The following is an 18,202-nucleotide window of genomic DNA, read 5'->3' on the forward strand; positions in this document are numbered from 1 at the left end:
GTAGCCTTCCCATGGGCAGGGCCCTTCGGGGCCCTCCTGCCTCCTCCCAGGCAGCGTCCCACCCGCTGAGCCTCCAGGGCTGGCTGCTCAGTGACAGGAGGCCTTGGTCCCTAGAAACACTGCTCCTCGTACCCAAAGGTGCGTCCTTGTTATCAGCACCACTTAACAGCTCTTCCCATGGACCAGTCAGGTCCCTCTCCGCCAGACAGGGTCTGCACCCTGGGGAGCCCCACATTCAGAGCCGCGGCTCTTCGTTGGACTTCTTTGATTTTCCTTTTTACCTTTTGGCCTCTTGTCATCCTTTTATCCATTTGTGCTGGTTCCAAGACTGTGAGCCTTGAAGAGAAAGGACATGGGGAATGATCGTCTGCTACCTGAGGGACTTGAGCCCAGAGCTCCTAGGCAGGGGGAAGGGAGACTGGTAGGGGCCCAGCATGGCTTCCTGTGTGCCCGGGTGCAAGGACAGCCTGGTACATCCAGCCCCACACGTAGTGCCTGCAGAGCTGAGGGCTCTGGGGAGACAGGGAGGTGCCACTCATGCCCCCCACCCGCCCCCAGCAGCCTGCAGGGTCTGCTCATGCCCCTCCCATTAGGGAAAGGATGTGGCTCCTGCCTGGGAGACCTGTCCCTGTCTGCCCTGTGCCATGTCCTCCTGCACTGAGCGGGCCATCAGTCCTGGGGCCCCGGAAGGTGTGGTTTTGAGCACCTACGCTTCAGCTCCCTCCCAGTTCACCAGAAGAGTCTTGTCTCTTGTTAGGCAGTGAACTCATTTCCCTCTCTGGCAACCACTGAATTTGAGAACGTCCTGTTTTACCGTCATCAAAAGAAGTGAAACTGTCCCATGAAATAAAGTGGAACGCCCCATAAATGCCTAGGAAGCAACCAGGGTCTTTCCTTACAGAGTGGCTAGCAGCAGGAGGGCAGCCCCTGCCCGTCCTGCAGGGTCCCCTAGAGGATTGCACGGGGCCCGAGCCGCTGCAGGTGGCAGACAGTCACCAGGCAGGCCGTGCACCAGCCCTGCCTCCTTCCTGTCCCCCCACTACAGCGGCCTCACAGCTCACCTGCACCCCAGGCCCCTCCTGACTCCCAAACTCAGCCAAGTAAGAACCCCCGACCCACTGGGGAAATGGCCCTGTCTCTTCTGGACCCTGTTGGGGGGCGGGGCCCAAAGTGATGGACTGGGTCGTCTCCGTGTCCATTCAGCCGCAGGACCTCCTCCCCACCACAGACCTGTTCGTTTCCCAGAGGTGCCCAGGGAGAATGTATTTTGGGGAAGTGCTGGCCCCAGGGTTCCCAGGATTCCTTCCCAAAGAGGCCGGAATTCAGTGGGGGAAAGGGAGGTGTGCAATCCCCGAGCAAAGAGGCTCTGATGAACCTCTTCCCCACACCTAGAGCTGAACCATGGCATCACTGTCTGGGTGTGGGCACCTTGGCCCTGAGAGAGGACATCACTCAGCTGCGGTTGGCCCCAGGCAGGTCTCCAGGGATGGTGGGCACTCGAGGGGTAGGCACGGCCAGGGAAGGCTTCCAGCAGGAGGCGCCACCCTCCCACCCTGCCCTGGGATCCAAGGAGGGTGTGGGTGTGGAAGCAGGGCCTCACTTGGCCACCCATCTTGCCGTCAGCTGCGTCCCTGAGAAGCCGTCATGGATGTGCTGACCCCTTCACCAGCTCTCCCCGGCAGTGGACGTGGCTGGAAGGCATAGTTGGGCCTCCTCCTTGTCTGAGGCTCACGCTGTTTTCCCTCCTGTCCCCCAGCTGGTCAGTGAGAAGGTCGGAGGGGCCGAAGGGACCAAGCTTGATGAAGACTTCAAAGAGATGGAGAAGGTACCAGGAGAGGTGGTGCGGCCCGCCTGACGCCCGGCGCTGTTTACCCTCACGGGCCACAGCAGCGCTACAGCTGGGCTACGGGGGGGCTCACGGACGGATGGGTCCCTCGGCCCCGGGAGGCAGGGAGGCCAGCAGCCCTGAGCGCAGCACGCCATTCTTGTGCAGGCTCTGAGGCAGGTGGGGCCGGGGAGCAGGGCATGGGCTGTCCAGGGACTCCGGGTTTGGCCTCTGGCACCCCGATGGTTGCAAAAGCCCACACCCTGCCTCTCTTGACAGAAGGTGGATGTTACCAGCAAGGCTGTGACAGAAGTACTGGCCAGAACCATTGAGTACCTGCAGCCCAACCCAGGTAGGGGTGCCAGCCAGCTAGGAGGGGTCCGTGTCAGCCTGGAATTGGCCGGTTACCAGAGCCTAAGAAAGAATGTGTGAGCTCAGAGAACTGAAGTGCCCAGGAGTAAGCAGGCGGGTTTCATGGGCAGAACCAAGGGTCCAAAGGATGTCCCCAGAGCCCTGCATTTCCTTTCCACTTCATCAGGCAGCTCTCATTCTGTGTGGCAACCCTAGTCCAAAATCACCCTTACAGCTAATAGTCCCAGCCGAAAAGAGCATCTTTTCCACCTTAACCAACTCACTGGACCAGTTTGAATTGCCCACCCATTTGCCAGGCCCCAGCTGCAGGCCCACCTTTGGAGCAGGCAACGGGCAGGTGACTGGCTCCTCCGGACCCCACGGGGAGTGGGAGCGGGAATCTCCTAGCCTGAGAGAGAGATGAGGACCTTTCCCTGAGGAAAATCCAAATCTGGGTTCCCATAGCAGGAGGTGATGGATGTGGGACCGGCAGCAACACCAGCCAGGTCCGTTCGCAGCCAGGGACAGACCTGAGCGGGCAGAGGCAAGCGCACAGCTCCTCCCCCACGCCAGGTGAGGGGGGCTATGTCTGGGGCACCTGGACCTGTACACACCTATACCTGCCCCCCTACTTCTCTGGGGTGCTACTCCCCAGGCCAGGGAAAGGAGCTTCTGTGATCGGAGCTGTGCTCCAGGACGAGGAGGCCCCGTGGGGTCCGGGAGAGCCGGTCACCTGCCTATTGCCAGGGTTCTCTGTGGCTGAGGTGAGCAGAGGAGGGAAGTCTATGCAGGAGTTTCTCCTCAGAGCCTGGCCATCAGCAGGCATAGAAACCAAGCTTCCTTGGGTCAGGGCAGCGCTTTAGAAATAAGGGTGTTGGGAGGGGGCAGCCGGCAGCACTGGCCAAGTGCAGGCCTGGTTCTCGAGAGAGACTGGCCGCACGCCTACCCAGCCTGTTCTCTTCCAGCTTCACGGGCCAAGCTCACGATGCTCAACACGGTGTCCAAGATCCGAGGGCAGGTGAAGAACCCTGGCTACCCACAGTCAGAGGGCCTGCTGGGCGAGTGCATGATCCGCCATGGGAAGGAGCTCGGCGGCGAGTCCAACTTCGGTAAGGGCTCTGGAGGGCCAGAGCATCTGGCACTGGACAGTGGGATGCCACTTCCCTGCCACTGCTCCAGAGTCTTCCACAGTACCCGTTAATCCCCTGGACGAGGGCGACTGAGATTCCCAAGAACACCTTTCCTTCCTCAGTGGGGATGAGCGAGGATCAGAGTGTTGCCTGTAGGGCCAAGGCCACTGGAAGGCCTACCCTCAAGCCACAGCTAATGCTGGGGAAGCCATGCAGTGGCGGGCGGGGGCGGGGGTTTGACACGCGTCATCGCCAACTCCTCCTGGCTGCTGGGGCTCAGACTTCAGGGACCCTTGTTTTGTCCTGAATTCTAGCGTCTGGGCCCTGGGGTGAGGGCAGGTTAGCAGTTGGGGGTATCTTGGGCCCCCAGGCCCCGGTCTCCTATGACAGCTTCTCTCCCAATCCCTGCCCTGCTGCAGGGGATGCCCTGCTGGACGCGGGGGAGTCCATGAAGCGCCTGGCAGAGGTGAAGGATTCTCTGGACATAGAGGTCAAGCAGAACTTCATCGACCCCCTACAGAACTTGTGTGACAAAGACCTAAAGGAGATCCAGGTGCTGCCCCCCCCATGCCCCATCCAGTGTGCCCGCCCTCACACAGCCCCCAGGGCAGGTTCCTCACAGCCCTGCTCCCCCACCTCTCCGCCCCGCCCAGTGTGCCCGTCCTCCTGCAGACCCCAGCACGTACCTCACAGCTCTGATGCCTTCTCCCCCTCCCCCCACAGCACCACCTGAAAAAGCTGGAGGGCCGCCGCCTGGACTTCGACTACAAGAAGAAGCGACAGGGTAGGATCCCCGACGAAGAGCTGCGCCAGGCCCTGGAGAAGTTTGAGGAGTCCAAGGAGGTGGCCGAGACCAGCATGCACAACCTCCTGGAGACCGATGTGCGTCCGGGCCCTCCCTCGGGGGAGGGCCCCCACCCAAAAAAAGCGGGGCAGTGGGCAGAGTCACCCATGCCCTGCCCATAGTGGGCTCAGCCCCTGCTCTGAGCCTGAAGGGGCAGCTGCGGGACCCGAGGGGCCTCCACCTGCCCCCTGAAGCTTTCGGGTCTCCTCCAGCAGCAGCGCAGGGGTCAGGCAGCTGGGGAGGGGGCCGGCCCCTGTCCCGGGAGCATTCTAGCAAGACTTCCTAAAAGAGGAGGCCCTTGGGGGTAGGGGTCACAGGGAGGGCCGCCCTTCAGCGGGCTGCTCACTTGCAGATCGAGCAGGTGAGCCAGCTCTCCGCGCTGGTGGATGCCCAGCTGGACTACCACCGGCAGGCCGTGCAGATCCTGGACGAGCTGGCTGAGAAGCTCAAGCGAAGGTGAGCCCCAGCCCCTGGCCTTCCCTGTGGGAGCCTATCCTGCTTTGGGCTGGGCCGGGGTGCCCTGGAAGCCTAGAGTCATTCCCGTGGATTCCTGGGTGGCCATTCAGGGCTTCCAAGACCCCACCGCCAGCCTCCCCAACAGCCCAGCCCTGCTTGGAGCCTGTGTCAGAGCAAGGGGCTTGGCTTCTTTTCATAAAGAATCCCGAGACTACACTTGTAGGATGGGGACTCCAGGAGGAAGCAAGATGCATCAGGCTTGCCACAGTCGTCAGAGGGGAGGCTTGGGGTGACCTGAGGCTGGGGGGCCAGAAGAAAGAGGCCCCTCAGAGCTCTGGGCCGCGGGGGTGCGTTACCCAGGGCCAGGGTGGACGGGGCTCCCCTCTGAGAGCCGTCACTAGTCTAGGGCCTGAGAAGGACAGCCTTGGGTAGCCGTGTCCCCGGGTTGGGTGGGCATGCTAAGGGGGCTGCAGGATTTGGCAGGACCTGGCCAGTTGGCAGCCTCTAAGAAGGGCCTGAGCTGGGGGAGCTGACCAACTGGGAGGCCCTTTGGTTAGACCCTTTGGGCTTCTGCATCCAGGCCTGGTCTTGGGGGTCTCTCCCCCGACCCCAAGTCCTGGACAGCAGCATCAACGGTGGGGAGGGAGGTGTCCCTTCACCTTGGCACACACAGGACTCAGGCCCTGCTGGCTGCTCACAGCTCTCCCTCCCTGCCTGCAGGATGCGGGAAGCCTCCTCTCGTCCCAAGCGGGAATACAAGCCCAAGCCTCGGGAGTCCTTCGACCTTGGGGAGCCTGAGCAGTCCAATGGGGGCTTCCCCTGTGCCACAGCCCCCAAGATCACACGTAAGGAGTGGGGAGGGGTCGCCCCCAGCCCGCTACTCTGTCCAAACTGCAGAGCCAGGCCCACCCCACTCCCTCTGGGGAGGGGGCCCAGCCCAAGGTTCTCAGCCCCCCTTTTTGCTTTGTCTGCAAGCAGCTTCATCATCTTTCCGGTCTTCCGACAAGCCCACCCGGACCCCTAGCAGGAGCATGCGTGAGTGTCCCTGTGGGCACAGGCCCTGCCCTCACAAGCTCCCCACCTCAGTGTATAACACTGCCTTCTGGTCTGTTCAGAAGGACCCTCCTCTGGTAGAAGCGGACGCCCCTGGGATTGGTCCTCTTGGCCCATCTCGGGCAGGGGAGGAGCTAGGCACTGGGCCTGCACGGCACAGCACGGCCTCCCCGGGCCTCCCCAGGCCTCCCCATCCGCGTGAGGGTCTTCCGTGAACACCAGGGGTGTCCAACAGCCTCTAGGCTCTCTGAGGGGCCGCCGGAGGGCTTCTGGTCATTCTCTCACCCTGATGCCACTGGGCGTCCCCAGCTCTTCCCAGGAGCACGTCCGGAGTCCCTTTCTGTCCCCTTTTCCCTTGTCCCTCCTTTCTGACAAGACTGGGGGGGCAACAGAGGAAGCGGCAGCCGTCCTTCAGGGGCCACGAGCAGGCTGGGGCGGGCGCGGTGGGAGGGAGCCAGGGGTCTGAGCCGAGCCCCTGCCCCCAGCACCCCTGGACCAGCCGAGCTGCAAAGCGCTGTACGACTTCGAGCCTGAGAACGCCGGGGAGCTGGGCTTCCACGAGGGCGACGTCATCACGCTGACCAACCAGATCGATGAGAACTGGTACGAGGGCATGCTCCACGGCCAGTCGGGCTTCTTCCCCCTCAGCTACGTGGAGGTGCTGGTGCCCCTGCCGCAGTGAGGGCGTCGGCCCCGTCCACACGGCCTGCATCCCGCCTGCGTCTGTGGCACTCCTGGGGCCGGGGGCGGAGTTGGGGGGCAGCGGGGAGCGCTGACACTAGCGCTCACCCCCAGCCCCCTCTCCACGCGGCAGTCTGGGCCGGGCTGCTCCCTGACTGCATCTCCCCAGCCCCGCGCCCCGAGGGGGCGAACACTAAGGTGCTCTTAGAAACACTAACTTCCGCCCACCCGTCCGGGAACGGGTAACTCCAGGTGGGCCCCCTCACTCGCACACACGTGCGTGCACACACACCCTGTTCTGTCCCTCCTTCGTCCCCTCTCTCCTGGGGTGGCCCCCACCCCCCAGGAGAGCTGCCCTTAACGATGAGCTGAAACATCTGTGCCACTGGGGGTTCTGAGCAGGCCCCGTGGCCAAGACTCACCACCCCTGCTTTTAAATTACCCCACCGCACTCCTTCCCAGCCCCAACTCCAGGCCTCCCCAGGCCCTGGCACACCCGGGGTGCCGCCTCCTTGGGGAGACACAAGCCTGGGGTCCTCAGGGTTCCCCTAAAGACCGGCCCTTCCCTGAGCAGCCTTGGAGCGGCTCTCTTCCTCCCGCAGGGCACCCAGCCCTGCACGCCAGCACCCTCCCCCCATCCTGCACCCTCTCCTCAGTTCCCCGTGTAGGGTGCCCCACCCCAGACAAGCACACAGACGTTTTTCTCCGGCACGAGCTGCCACCACCAGCTGTGCACGCAGCACACCCGTGTGCACCCACAAACGGGACCACAGAAGTCTTGCAGCCTCTGCTCTGCTGAAGGTCAAGTACACAGGCTTTGAGGCATCTTCCCAGACCCCTGGCTGCTGGGACTACCCTCAAGAGAGGGTCACAGGCGCCTCCCCCTCCTGAGCCGGCTGCCGTGCCCACTGCTGACAGTGGCCCCAGGCGCGCAGCTGCCCTGACGAGCAGGGCCCAGCCCTGCATCCACCTCCTCTCTTGCCTCGTCCAAAAATTGGCTCAACTGGGGGACTTCGGGACTGGATCACATCCCCCCCCTCCTCTGATGACTCAGCAAAGCCCTGGGGACACCAGGCTCTGCTCCTCCCTGAGCGCCCCCCCATTGCCATTCCGGGGCGGGGGAGGGGGGGAGGCACCGACCTCCCAGCAAAGAATGAGCAGCGTAGCCTTGTTCACAATCAAGGGCAGATCAAAATGTAATCCTGATTTTTTTTTTAAAAGTATTAAAGGTCTCTTTCTAGAGCCTCTTGCTTGGTTGTGGTGTGGGGTGGGTCTTCCCCCAGCTCCCCTGGACCCTCACGGCTCCCCCGAGGCATCCCCTGTCAGGGCAGGGCCACTCCCGGGGAGGGTACCTGCCCCCCAGGAGCCAGGGAGGGAGAGCTGTCCTCTGTCCAGCCCTGGCCCCGGGAAGCCCACACCACGGCTGCACGAAAAGCGTCCCCTCCTGCACCGGCCAAGGTGCCACGCTGCCCAGACAGCCACCCACGTGCCCAGTGATGAGTGCGGGGGGCGCCGGGGGGGGGAGGCACCCCCAGGTGAGACACACGCCCAGACTGTTTGCTTCTCCCTTTTATTATCTGTGCCACAAACAAAGCCCCCAGACCCATTCCCCCTCAGCCGGAACCACTGGGGGTTCAGAGTCTGACCGAGAGGCCCTCGGAGGCGGTGGTGCCTCAGCTCCCTTGTTTAAGAAGGCTGTAGACCTGCTCCAGCACGTGGCACAGGCCCTGGTCCTTGGGTGTCCTGCTGGCCAGGGAGATCTGAAACGGGCAGGGCTGGCGCCTCAGGGCTGGGCCCTGTGGTCCTGCCCGCCCCCGTCCTGGCAGGGGGGTTTTACTAACCGAGGTACACAGTAGTGTCCCGAAAACGTTTTATTTTTTAAAGGAGGCGGCTCCCCCTTGCAATGTTCTGTGCTCTCTGCACATTCCATATCCTGCTCTCTCCCTAGCTGCCTCCCTCCCAGGCTCTCACACCCCCTGCGTGGGGAGCCACCCCCGACCCCACCAGCCCAGTGATGGGGTGGAGGGGACCCGTGGCAGCTTGAAGCTCTGGTCACTCTAAGTTTGAACAAAACAAGCATGCAAAACTGCATTTCTCTACCCAGTAGAGTTGAAAATGCCTTCTGAGAAGGACTTCCATGTCAGAAGTCAGAAACCGCCCCCCCCAGGCCACCAAGCCCTTACGTGTCCCCCTAAATGACTGTAGGGCCGGTGAACTGGAGGAACCCTTCAGGGCACCAGCTGCTCTGGGACTGCAGCCCCCGTGCGCTCCCCACGGGCGCCCGAGCGGAGAGACGGCCCCAGCGCAGCTTCTCCCCAGCCCAGGTCCGTGTGCCGCTGTGCTTTCAGCTGCATTTCAGCAGTGCTCCCTGTCAGCGTCACCACCCACATGGGGCCGAACAAGCTTTAATATCCAGCTGAAGTACTTTATACAGAACACTTTAGGACAGCACCGTTTCTCAGGCTGCCCCTGGATAGATCCTTCGGGGGCTCCCCAAGAACTGTCTTCCACAAGGGGTTTGCAGGAGACTGGGGTCATGAGTCTTACCTTCAGCTTGTCGAGGTACGTGTGCTCCTGGCTCCAGGGCTCCTGGAACCTCACGAGGTCCGGGGCGCCCTTGTAGAACTCCACCAGCAGCATCTAGAGGACGGGGCACCGATGGGACCCCTGGCGCCCGCCCTCCCACGCAGGCGCTCGGCACACAGCAGCGAGCACCACGGGTGCCTACCGCCGCCTCTCGGGGGGGCTCCCAGTCCCATATAGCACACAGGCGCTACCCAGGACCCCAAGACAGACCACCCGGGAGCGCCACCAGAGGGAAGGAAAGGAGCTTCGCAGCAGGCCCCTGGAGGGGGGAGACGGAAGGGGCACCCCCTCCCCCGGCAGTGGGAAGCAGCAGTGATTCTGGATGTCCCCACAGACCTGCCCCCGCCCCCTTGTGTAGCCTCCTCCCACGCAGCAGTGAATCCGCGATACCACAGGTGTGACCTACTAGCTGTTTTTAAAACGGCTGTTGGAACGTGGGCACTGAAAACATTCATCTGGGCACCACCTGAAATCCCTCACGTGTCTTCAATCAGTGGCAGGTGTAGAGGCGCTAGGCCGGGGCACCTCCAGCAAGTTCCAGAAGAGCAAGGCCAGGTCTGGGGCGGGGGAGGGTGGCGGGGGGGCAGGTGGGCAAGAATCTGGGACTTGAGTTTCGGCCGCGGAAGAGGAGTCTGACCCCTGCTCCGATGTGGTGCATTCAGCCACCCTGAGTCCTGCAGTATCGCCCCCGTCCAGCTGGGGCCCCAAAGCCCCCCCCCTCCCCCCCCCCGCTGGGGCCCCGCCCACCCCACCCGGAAGTGAGCTCACCATCTCATGCAGGATGTCATTAGTCAGAAAGGTGTCCTGGACGTAGGCCATCTCCACGTCCATGGGGATGCCGTAGTCACTGGGCCTTTGCTGGCAGGGACACAAGCCGGTCACCACCAGCCACCTCCAGCGCCCCATCCCATGAGGGATGTGCCCTGGGCCAGCAATCGGAGAATCAAGACTCCAGGCCTGGCTCTGCCCTGCGACCAGCTTCAAGGCCACGTGGCCCTGCCCCCAGCAGGAGAGGCCGGGAATAGCTCTCCAAACCCCATTTCCGACCCCAGGACAGGTTCGGGAAGGAGGCCGTCTTAGTAACACAAGGGCAGCATGCTCCGTGTGGAGCGCACACCTTTTCAACATCCCTCACGGCCCAGGCCTTCACCGGAACCTCAGATAGTGCAGGGGTTATGTTCCCATTTCACAGGAGATACTGAGGCCCCAGCCCCCTCCCGGCCCCGCCTCCCCCAGCAGTCCCGCCTACCTCAGGGGGCGGCATCACCCAGAAGGGTGAGATCTTGGACTCCGGGCCCGGATTGCCAGAGTAGTAAGGGGCTGCAGGAGGAGAGTGAGAGTGGGGGCTGGGCCTGGAGGGGGTCAGCGGCCCGGGAGGGCCACGCGCACGCGCACACACGCCGGGCAGCCGGACTTACAGCAGAGCAGGGCGAGGCAGGGCTGGAAGCCATTGCTGGAGCCCTGCAGGCGCAGCTGGTAGTCCATCTGCGAGTCGATGTCCTGCAGCGATGGCAGCGCGGGGCTGTGTGGGTGGCTGTGGTACCAGCCCACCAGGGACAGGCCCCGCAGGAGCAGGCTCTGGTAGATCTGGGGGGGGGGGGGCACAGGCGAGGCTGGGGCAGGGCGGCGCAGGCCGGGGGCTCTACCAGCCCATGTGCGCACACCTGCCTGCCGTGTTCCATCCCCATGTGACGCCAGCACTGAATATGTGCCTGCTGTGTACCAGGCCTGGGGACACAGCGGTGGCCAGGACCCTGCCCCCACCCTCAATGAGGCCAGTGGAGGGGGCACAGTCAACAAATACATTACAAAAAAGACGCACCTGTCACCAAAGCAAAGGCAGAAATTTATTGGGGGCACTGCGGTATCCCTAGCTCATGGAATAATTCCTGGCACTCAGTAGGCACTCAGATTAAGTGAGGAGCTAGGTGGGTGTGGCGCACTTGAGCAGGACAGGCATTTCCGGGTGCCTGAAGCAAGTAGGGGCAAGCCGGGGCCTACGGAGCAAGAGCGAGCTGAGCTGGGCTGGGAGAAGGCGGGTGTGGAACGCTTGGCACAGCGCCAGGCACACGCAAGGCCGCTCCAGGCAAGCACTATTAGAATGGCAGCTGGTATTCACGGGGCTGTCACTGCACGCCGGACACGGCATGCAGACGGGGGTTCAGAGGGAAAGGGGGTGGGCCACCTGTGCCCAGAGGAAGGATAACCGTGGGGTCACAGCCACGGGGCAGGCACTCACTCACACACACACACACACACACACACACATCTGTGCACTTGTTGAACTAGGACACCGTGCTAGCCGCCAGGACAGCTGTGTCCACCCCTGCCCTCCCCAGAACACTTTGACCCCACGTGCCCCCTCACTTCCTCTTCCATGGTGGCGGCCATATCCGCGTCCCCCAGCCGGCTCCGACAGGGGAAGGCTCTCAGCACCGTGAGCACTGCGCAGAGGTGGGGAGAAGGTGTAGACATCATCCCCAGCCCTAAGCACCCCCCTGCCCACCTGGCCCCAAATACCCACTCTGGCTGTTGATGTCCCAGCGGCCCCCCAGGTACCCCACGACCTCGCTGCAAGTCAGGTGGCTGTGGAAGTCCTGGGGAGGGGATGGACATCGGAAGAGCGGCTCAGGCTGCAGCCCAGCCCCAAATGTCTATCCACAGGGCCAGAGCCCTTGCTATGTGCGGGGACCACCCCACCCGCCTCCTAGGTGCAAACCTTGAGTGCCTACTGTTTACCAGCAGAGACAAGCAGACAAGGTCCCTGCCCTCATAGAGCTAACGTTCCAGGGACCCCTCCCAGGTGCCCCTGGCCCGCAAAGGGACAAGGTGGCAACGGGGCACGCACCAGCAGGAACAGCACGTTGCTGGAGATGGCCACGTTGAACGGCTGGAACTTGTTGATGGCAGCGAAGGATGTTACTTCCACCAGGGTGTGGGGGCTCCTGCTGGAGCCAGAGGGTCCCACAGCTTCAGGAGCTAGCTCCCCAGGCCTCCGGAGCCAGCTCTGAGCACGGGAGGCCTTGTGCCCACCCTACTCCTGCTCGGGCTGCCCCCACTCCCGCAGAGCGAATGTACACGGGGGGTGCCGGGGGTTGGTGGCGGCAGGCACAGGGTGTGTCTGACCTGGCAGAGTCGCGACTGCCCAACATGCAGTAACGCACAGGCACCCGGATCTTGTTTTCCACCCGCTTCCCGGGGGGCACGGCCTCTGCACGTGTGGGGTAACGGAAAGAAGACAGCATCAATCCCTCCCAGCCCAGAACCAGAAAACAAAAGCCCAGGCGGCCCAAGAAAGAAAAGCCTCCCGAGGCCGCTTGAAAAATCAGACCGCAGAACCGAGAGATCAGGGCGGCGAGTTAACAAATCAGAAAAAGGAGATTAAAATGCCAGCTGAAGGGGGGCTTAGGAAATCAGGTGAGGACCTCAGGAAACCAGGCAGGGGGCCAAAGGAATCAGGCAATGAGGCAAAGAAGTCCTTTAGGGGAGCATGGAAATCAGGCAGCACGGGAAAGAAATTAGGCAGTGGGGCTAGGAAGTCAGCCAGGCATCTTGGGAGCGCTGAGAAAAGGAAAGGCCAGATCTGTCCCCTGCCACCTCCCTCACCTGACTTGGGCCCGCCTCCTGCGCGGCCTCCTCCCCTCCCCTAGGCCTCTCACCTGGGTGGGCAGGCTCCAAGGGCCCCTTCGCAGGTGGTCTCCGACTCTTGTCCTCGGTGGAGACCCCTGCCAGAACGTCCTCCTCCTCTTCCTCCATCAACAGCTCCTCCTCCTCCCCTTCACTAGGCGGGCTCTGATGGGGAGGGGGCGGGGGTGGGGGAAGGCCGCAGGACCCTCAGCTGGGTGCCGCCCACCCTCCTCACCACGGTCCACCCAGACCTTCGGCGGGCCTGAGCCTTAGGTTCCTGCCATTGCCCCAGATGTCCACTAGAGGGAGGGAGTGAGCAGAGGCGGCCTACGGTTCGGTCGCAACTCCCGTCTGAGCGCCTTGCAGATCCAAACCTCGCCTCTGTTTTTTACAAGCTGTGTGGCTTCCCGCAAGCGCCCTAACCTCCCTGAGCTCTATTCTCATCTGTAAAACCACACAATGACCTTCACCTGCATAAGGACAGTATTGGGGTGAAATAAGATAATGCCTTGCAAAGCAATTAGCATGCCTCCTGTCGAATTCACTCATGGGGCAAGCCGGTGCTTACAGGGATTATTTTATCAGATTCTCTCAATAATCCCTCCTCCCGACCTCCCCTTAACTGCCTGTGCTCGGGTGACTTCCCAGTGTCCGAATCCAACAGTCACATAGTCTCTGTCTTCCTCCCCCTCGCCGCGGTGTCTCACTGGCCCTCCTCCTGGGAACTCCTCAAGGACCTCACTCCCCTCCCGCCACGGCCCCCCATACCCCGCCTCGGTCCTCGGGCCTCTTCCCCTCCCGGGCAGCCTCGTCCACTCTCCCTCCCTGTCTATGGCAGGATGATGCCCACAGTCCTGTCTCCAGCCAGGCCCTCCCCTGAGCTCCAGACTCGGGGGTCCAGCTCCAGACTTGGAGGTCTCTTTGTGGGGGGCTCCCGGGCGTCTCACACTCAGCTGGGCGACACTGCACCGGACTGTCCCCCACACCTGCTCCTCCCCAATCCCCATCTCTCTGAGGATGGCAGCTCCAGCCATCCTCAGAACAAAATATCCCTCAGCAGTTAACCAACATCTCATGCAGCAGCAGATCCCGTCAAAATTAGCCAAAACCTGCCCACTTCTCCCCCCCATCCATTGTCGGGCTGGCCCACCCCATCATCTTCCACCTGGACCAGTTCAGTCTCCTATACTGGTCCCCAGCTCCCACCCTCGCCCTGCCTTCTAGTCTGTACAGCATATAGCGGCCACCAGAGGGCGCCTGTGGGCTCCTGAGTCAGGTCCATCCTCTGCACCTAGCCTTCCAGGGCTCCCACCCACCTCGGGGTAAAAGCCCAAGTCCTCCCTGCCTGTTCCCAGCCTGCCAGCTGCCCTACAGATTTCAGACCTGCCAGCCAGATACACATATCTGATACATATGAGTACTGTGGTCATCTTCATTTTACATACGAATAAGACTTAGGACCCAGAGAGGGTCTTTGGTTGGTAAGTCCACCCAGCTGGTGAATACTCAAAGATCTATTATTATCGTAGCATTCGAAACTCAACCAGATCTGGTCCCTGCCAATGCGCCCAGTCCCCTCAGCTACCCAAGACACGTGAGTCTCCAGCTGTATCAGCTAATCATGGCCCCCCAAGTGCTCTGTTGCTTTCTACCAACGTGGCTTGGCTGTGCCATTCCTGCCCTCTGAAAACTCTCTTCACCTTGCTCTGACAAACTCCTGCTCATACCACAGGGCCCCAGCTCCAACGCCCTCACTCTGGGCACTCCTTATCCAACAGCAAGTCAGGGAGAGCTTGCTCCAGGAGGCTGAAGGACGCACCTCATCGGCAGCAGCGGTGGGAATGTGGAGCTGGTGTCGCCGGAGCCAGGCTGCCTTGTACTTGTCCAGTTTCTGGCCCTTATACTTGACAGAGGCCCAGCCACAGCCGGACTTCTTGGCCGGGTTCACCAGCTTTTTGCAGTGGGTGGCCCAGGCGCTGGGTGAGTTGAACACCTGCCCTGTTTCCTGCCACACGATCCTCCCGTCGGGCTGCAGGTCCCCCATGAACTTCTTCCCCTGCAGTTAACAGTGGCCTGGCTGGGCCCAGGGACCTGGGACCCACCAAGGCCCCTCCAGGAAGTCCTCCCTGACCCCCTGCTGCTCCCCAGGGCTTGGCACCCACTTCCGCCTACAGCATCCCTCCCAGGAAGCCTTCCGGCTTAAGTGCCTCCCAGTACCTGTGTGTCCATTATCACAGTCCTCATCAGCCTGGGCTGAAAGTGCCCAGCTCTGTGTCTCCACCCCCTCACCGGACTGTGAGCCCCCAAAGGGCAGGGACGGGGTCTGCTCGATCCCTAACACACAGCTCACAGTCAGTCGCGCAGCAAGCTCTCCATTCATAAACTGCTCCCACTCCCAGACCTACAGCAACAGCAGCAAGCCTGTAAAGCACTCACGGTAGAGCAGGCACCCTGCTGTGCGCTGTATTCATTTAATCCTCATACAACTCCGTGAGGGGGGGAAAAATGCCATTTTATACATGAGGAAACCAGGATATGGAGAGGCTGAGCAAGGTCCCACAGCCAGGAAAGCGGTGGTGTCCTCTTCTGAGCTCAGTTTCTCCTTTGTGCAGTAGGGTGTTTGGGAAACGAAGTCCTCCCGCGCAGAGGGGCTCCTGCTGGGTCTGGATGCTCCGTGTTTCAGCTTTCCCTCCCCACACCCGGGCTCGGCCGGCGGCCAGGGAGCTCTGGGCCTCAGTTTCCCCTTCCTGCCTCAGCCGGGATGGGATGGGGGTAGGGGCGCTCACCAGGTAGTAGATGGACAGCACCCCGGCGCCCGGCTCCAACAGCGCGTCTTTGAGGAGCACCCTCAGCGTGACCGCGCGCCTGGTGAGAGCGCCCCCCGGCCCGCCGCAGCCCCCGGCCCCGCAGCCTCCTCCTCCGCCGCCGCCGCCGCCGCCACCGACGCCTCCGCTGCGCGTGCTGCCCGCTCCAGCCGGCCGCTCGGGGTCCTCGGCCTCCGCCTCGTCCTCATCCTCGTCCGGCGCCTCCTCGCCCGCGCCGCCCGCCGGGGACAGCGGCTCCGGAGCTGCGGGCAGCGACAGGCTGCACGGGGCCGCGCGCCCCCGGCCGCCCCAGCCACCCCGCCGGGTGCTCCCCGGCCCCCGCCAGGCCCGCCGTACCTGCCATGGCCGCTCCGCCCAGCGCCCCGCGCCCCGAGCCCCGTGCGCTCCGCGCGCCGCGAGCCCTTTCTTCCCGGCACGTGACACGGCTCCGCCCCCCCAAGGGGAGGTGCCCCAGCCTGCGGGCTGGCGGGGAGCTCGGCCGGCCGGGGCGAGCGGGGAAGCTGAGGCCTCGCGCCTGTGCGCGGACTGGGAGCTGGGGGACTCAGCCCTCCGGGACCATTCGGAAAACGCAGGCCCAAGGCTACCTTCCGTGGGAGGCGCGTGGCAACATACAAGTGGGGAAACTGAGGCCCCGGGACTTCGGCTTTCGGGGAACTAGTGCCTCCACTCGAAGCGACCCGTTATTGGATTGAGGCCTGGAGCTGGAGGCTACGGGGGACTCAGCTCATTGGGACCAGACGGGAAACTCGAGGGGCCAGAGATCTCGGTCGCTGAGACCAGGGGAGAAACTGAGGCCCTGAGAACGAGCCACAGCGCCCTGGGGCTGCAAGCCAGAATGGGGAAGGAGCCCCGCGCAGCGGCTCTGAAGCATCCCAGCCGGACGTCAGTCTCTAAAGGGTTAACTTCCAGTCCCTGAACTGATTTCACGGTTGGCCCGTTTATAGAAGGGTCATTTAAACTTTAACCAATAGGCAGCAGCCGCTGGATTCCCCCCCAGCCAACCAGTGTTAAGCTGCTGCTACCGCCAAACTTGTCCCCCTCAGCCAATGAGCAGGAGCTCCTGGGCTTCCCGTATCCATTCAGTGGTAGAGTTTGGTCCTCCGCCAGCCAATCAGCTCCCGGGTCAAAAAAAACGCGTCCGCGGTCTGGCTCTCCTCCCGCCCCCACTTCCCACGCCCCCTTGCGCGGGGTGTTAGTAGGCGGAGCCCGGCCGGGTGTTTGCTGGAAGGGTGCGTCCCTGTCTTTTGTCCGCGGTCCTTGTTCCAGGACCTTTGCTCCGAGGCGCAGCGACGCTTCCCAGAACTGGCAGGACTAGAAGTCCAGGGTGGGGGGAGCCGTGGGCTGGGCTCTGCCGCGGACGGGTTTACTCGGCCCCGGGCTGGAAAGCGGCACAGGACGTGGGGGGCGGGGGCGGGGACGTTCGCGGAGGGTGGTCTGGAGTCCGACCGGACCTGGCTCCAGACCCTGCCCCACCACTTCCCAGCCCTGTGACTTTGGCCGAGCGGCTCCTCGTCTGGGGTTCACCATGGGGGCGATGATAATACCTACCTCAGGGCTGTTGCAGAACAGGCTTGACAGCTATGTAAGAGCTGGATAAATTTTTGTGAAGTCCACGCCTGCTTTTGGAATTTCCCACACGCGCCCCGCCACCCCCATCCCCCACCCTCCCACCCCGGTCCAGCTGCCAACTGGGCGTTCCCTAGCATCTCCAGGCTCTGACCTCAGTTTATACCCCTATATCCTTGCCCATGTTCTCTTTGACTGTGTTCCCAAGACCCTGGGTCAGACCTCCAGCCTCTCCATCTTCCTCATCCATCTTCCACCCTGGCCCCAGAGGGATCTTACTAAAATGCAACCATGGCCACCTCCCTCTCCTGGTCTGAACCCTTCTATGGCTCCCCATTGCCTTTGATAAATAAAATTAAACGGCTGTGACCTTACTAACCATCTATGACTCCCCTTTATGGCAGGTATTGTTATCAACTTTGTAAGACAGTTAATCAGATAAAGAGATTACCAAGTCAGACAGCTCTTGAACGGATTACAAAGGCTATTTTTCACTCTGTGTATAAAGTCCAGGCAGACCTGTAATGATTAAGGAAATTGAATTTGTAATTTTAAGACTCCCCAAAAAGAAATCTCCAAGCCCAGATGGAGAATTCTACCAAAGTTTCAAAGAAGAAATTAACACCACTTTTAAATAATCTCTTCCAGAAAGTTGAAGAGGAGGGAGCACTTCCCAATTCATTTTATGAAGATAGCATTACCCTGCTAGCAACACCAGTTAAGGGTAATACAAAAAAAAAAGGAAAGAAAACTATAGACCATATTCCTCATGAATAGATGCAAAAAGTCCTTAACAAAATATTGGGAAATAGGGGCGCCTGGGTGGCTTAGTCGGTTAAGCGTCTGCCTTGGGCTCAGGTCATGATCTCTGGGTCCTGGGATCCAGCCCTGAGTCTGGCTCCATGCTCAGCGGGGAGTCTGCTTCTCCCTCTCCCTCTGCCCCTCCCCACCCATTGTGCTCTCTCTGTGTCTTAAATAAATAAATTCGTTTAAAAATATATTAGGAAATAGAATTCGGCAATATATAAGAAGAATTACATACTATGATTGAGTGGAGTTTACTCCAGCGGTGCAAAGCTGGTTCAGTATTCAAGAAGCAATGTTATCCACCATATTTAACAGGCTGTGGTAGGTTGAGTAATGGTTCCCTAAAGATGTTCACATCTTAATCCCCAGGACCTGTGAATATGTTAGGTTACGTGGCAAAGGGAATTTAAACTGCAAATGGAGTTTAAATCGTTAATCAACTGACTTTAAA

At 61.5% G+C, this 18,202-nt stretch overlaps 2 protein-coding genes across 5 annotated transcripts in view; one reads left to right on the forward strand and one right to left on the reverse strand.

The window, feature by feature from the left end:
* Positions 1-7,582, forward strand: part of SH3GL1 (SH3 domain containing GRB2 like 1, endophilin A2) — a 29,089-nt gene extending 21,507 nt beyond the window's left edge. The window contains exons 2-10 of the mRNA XM_028126231.2: positions 1,757-1,825; positions 2,105-2,177; positions 3,142-3,285; positions 3,726-3,859; positions 4,030-4,188; positions 4,503-4,606; positions 5,327-5,451; positions 5,585-5,641; positions 6,145-7,582. Coding sequence (XP_027982032.1) covers positions 1,757-1,825; positions 2,105-2,177; positions 3,142-3,285; positions 3,726-3,859; positions 4,030-4,188; positions 4,503-4,606; positions 5,327-5,451; positions 5,585-5,641; positions 6,145-6,341 — 1,062 coding nt within the window. The 3' untranslated portion in view covers positions 6,342-7,582. The remainder of the gene's footprint in view (positions 1-1,756; positions 1,826-2,104; positions 2,178-3,141; positions 3,286-3,725; positions 3,860-4,029; positions 4,189-4,502; positions 4,607-5,326; positions 5,452-5,584; positions 5,642-6,144) is intronic.
* Positions 7,583-7,896: 314 nt separating this feature from the next.
* MPND (MPN domain containing) lies at positions 7,897-15,778 on the reverse strand. Of its 4 annotated transcripts, none has more exons than XM_028126280.2 (13): positions 15,715-15,778; positions 15,340-15,620; positions 14,373-14,609; positions 12,586-12,718; positions 12,053-12,137; positions 11,775-11,871; positions 11,451-11,523; positions 11,294-11,370; positions 10,345-10,513; positions 10,176-10,246; positions 9,695-9,784; positions 8,888-8,980; positions 7,897-8,100 (listed from the first exon to the last, which is right to left on the reverse strand). In XM_028126280.2, exons 1-13 carry the CDS (start codon positions 15,719-15,721, stop codon positions 8,014-8,016), a joined length of 1,500 nt encoding a protein of 499 aa, XP_027982081.1. In that variant the 5' UTR covers positions 15,722-15,778; the 3' UTR covers positions 7,897-8,013. The 4 variants fall into 4 exon arrangements, with proteins under 4 accessions (XP_027982081.1, XP_027982080.1, XP_087874110.1 ...); XM_028126279.2 differs by having other exon boundaries at positions 11,775-11,874; XM_088017984.1 differs by lacking the exon at positions 15,715-15,778 and having other exon boundaries at positions 11,775-11,874; positions 14,990-15,430.
* Between the last annotated feature and the right edge of the window lie 2,424 nt (positions 15,779-18,202).

This window comes from Eumetopias jubatus, unplaced genomic scaffold, assembly GCF_037043125.1.
Source record: "Eumetopias jubatus isolate StellerSeaLion01/CBP00866 unplaced genomic scaffold, mEumJub1_p1.0 scaffold_1, whole genome shotgun sequence".
Classification (NCBI taxonomy): domain Eukaryota; kingdom Metazoa; phylum Chordata; class Mammalia; order Carnivora; family Otariidae; genus Eumetopias; species Eumetopias jubatus.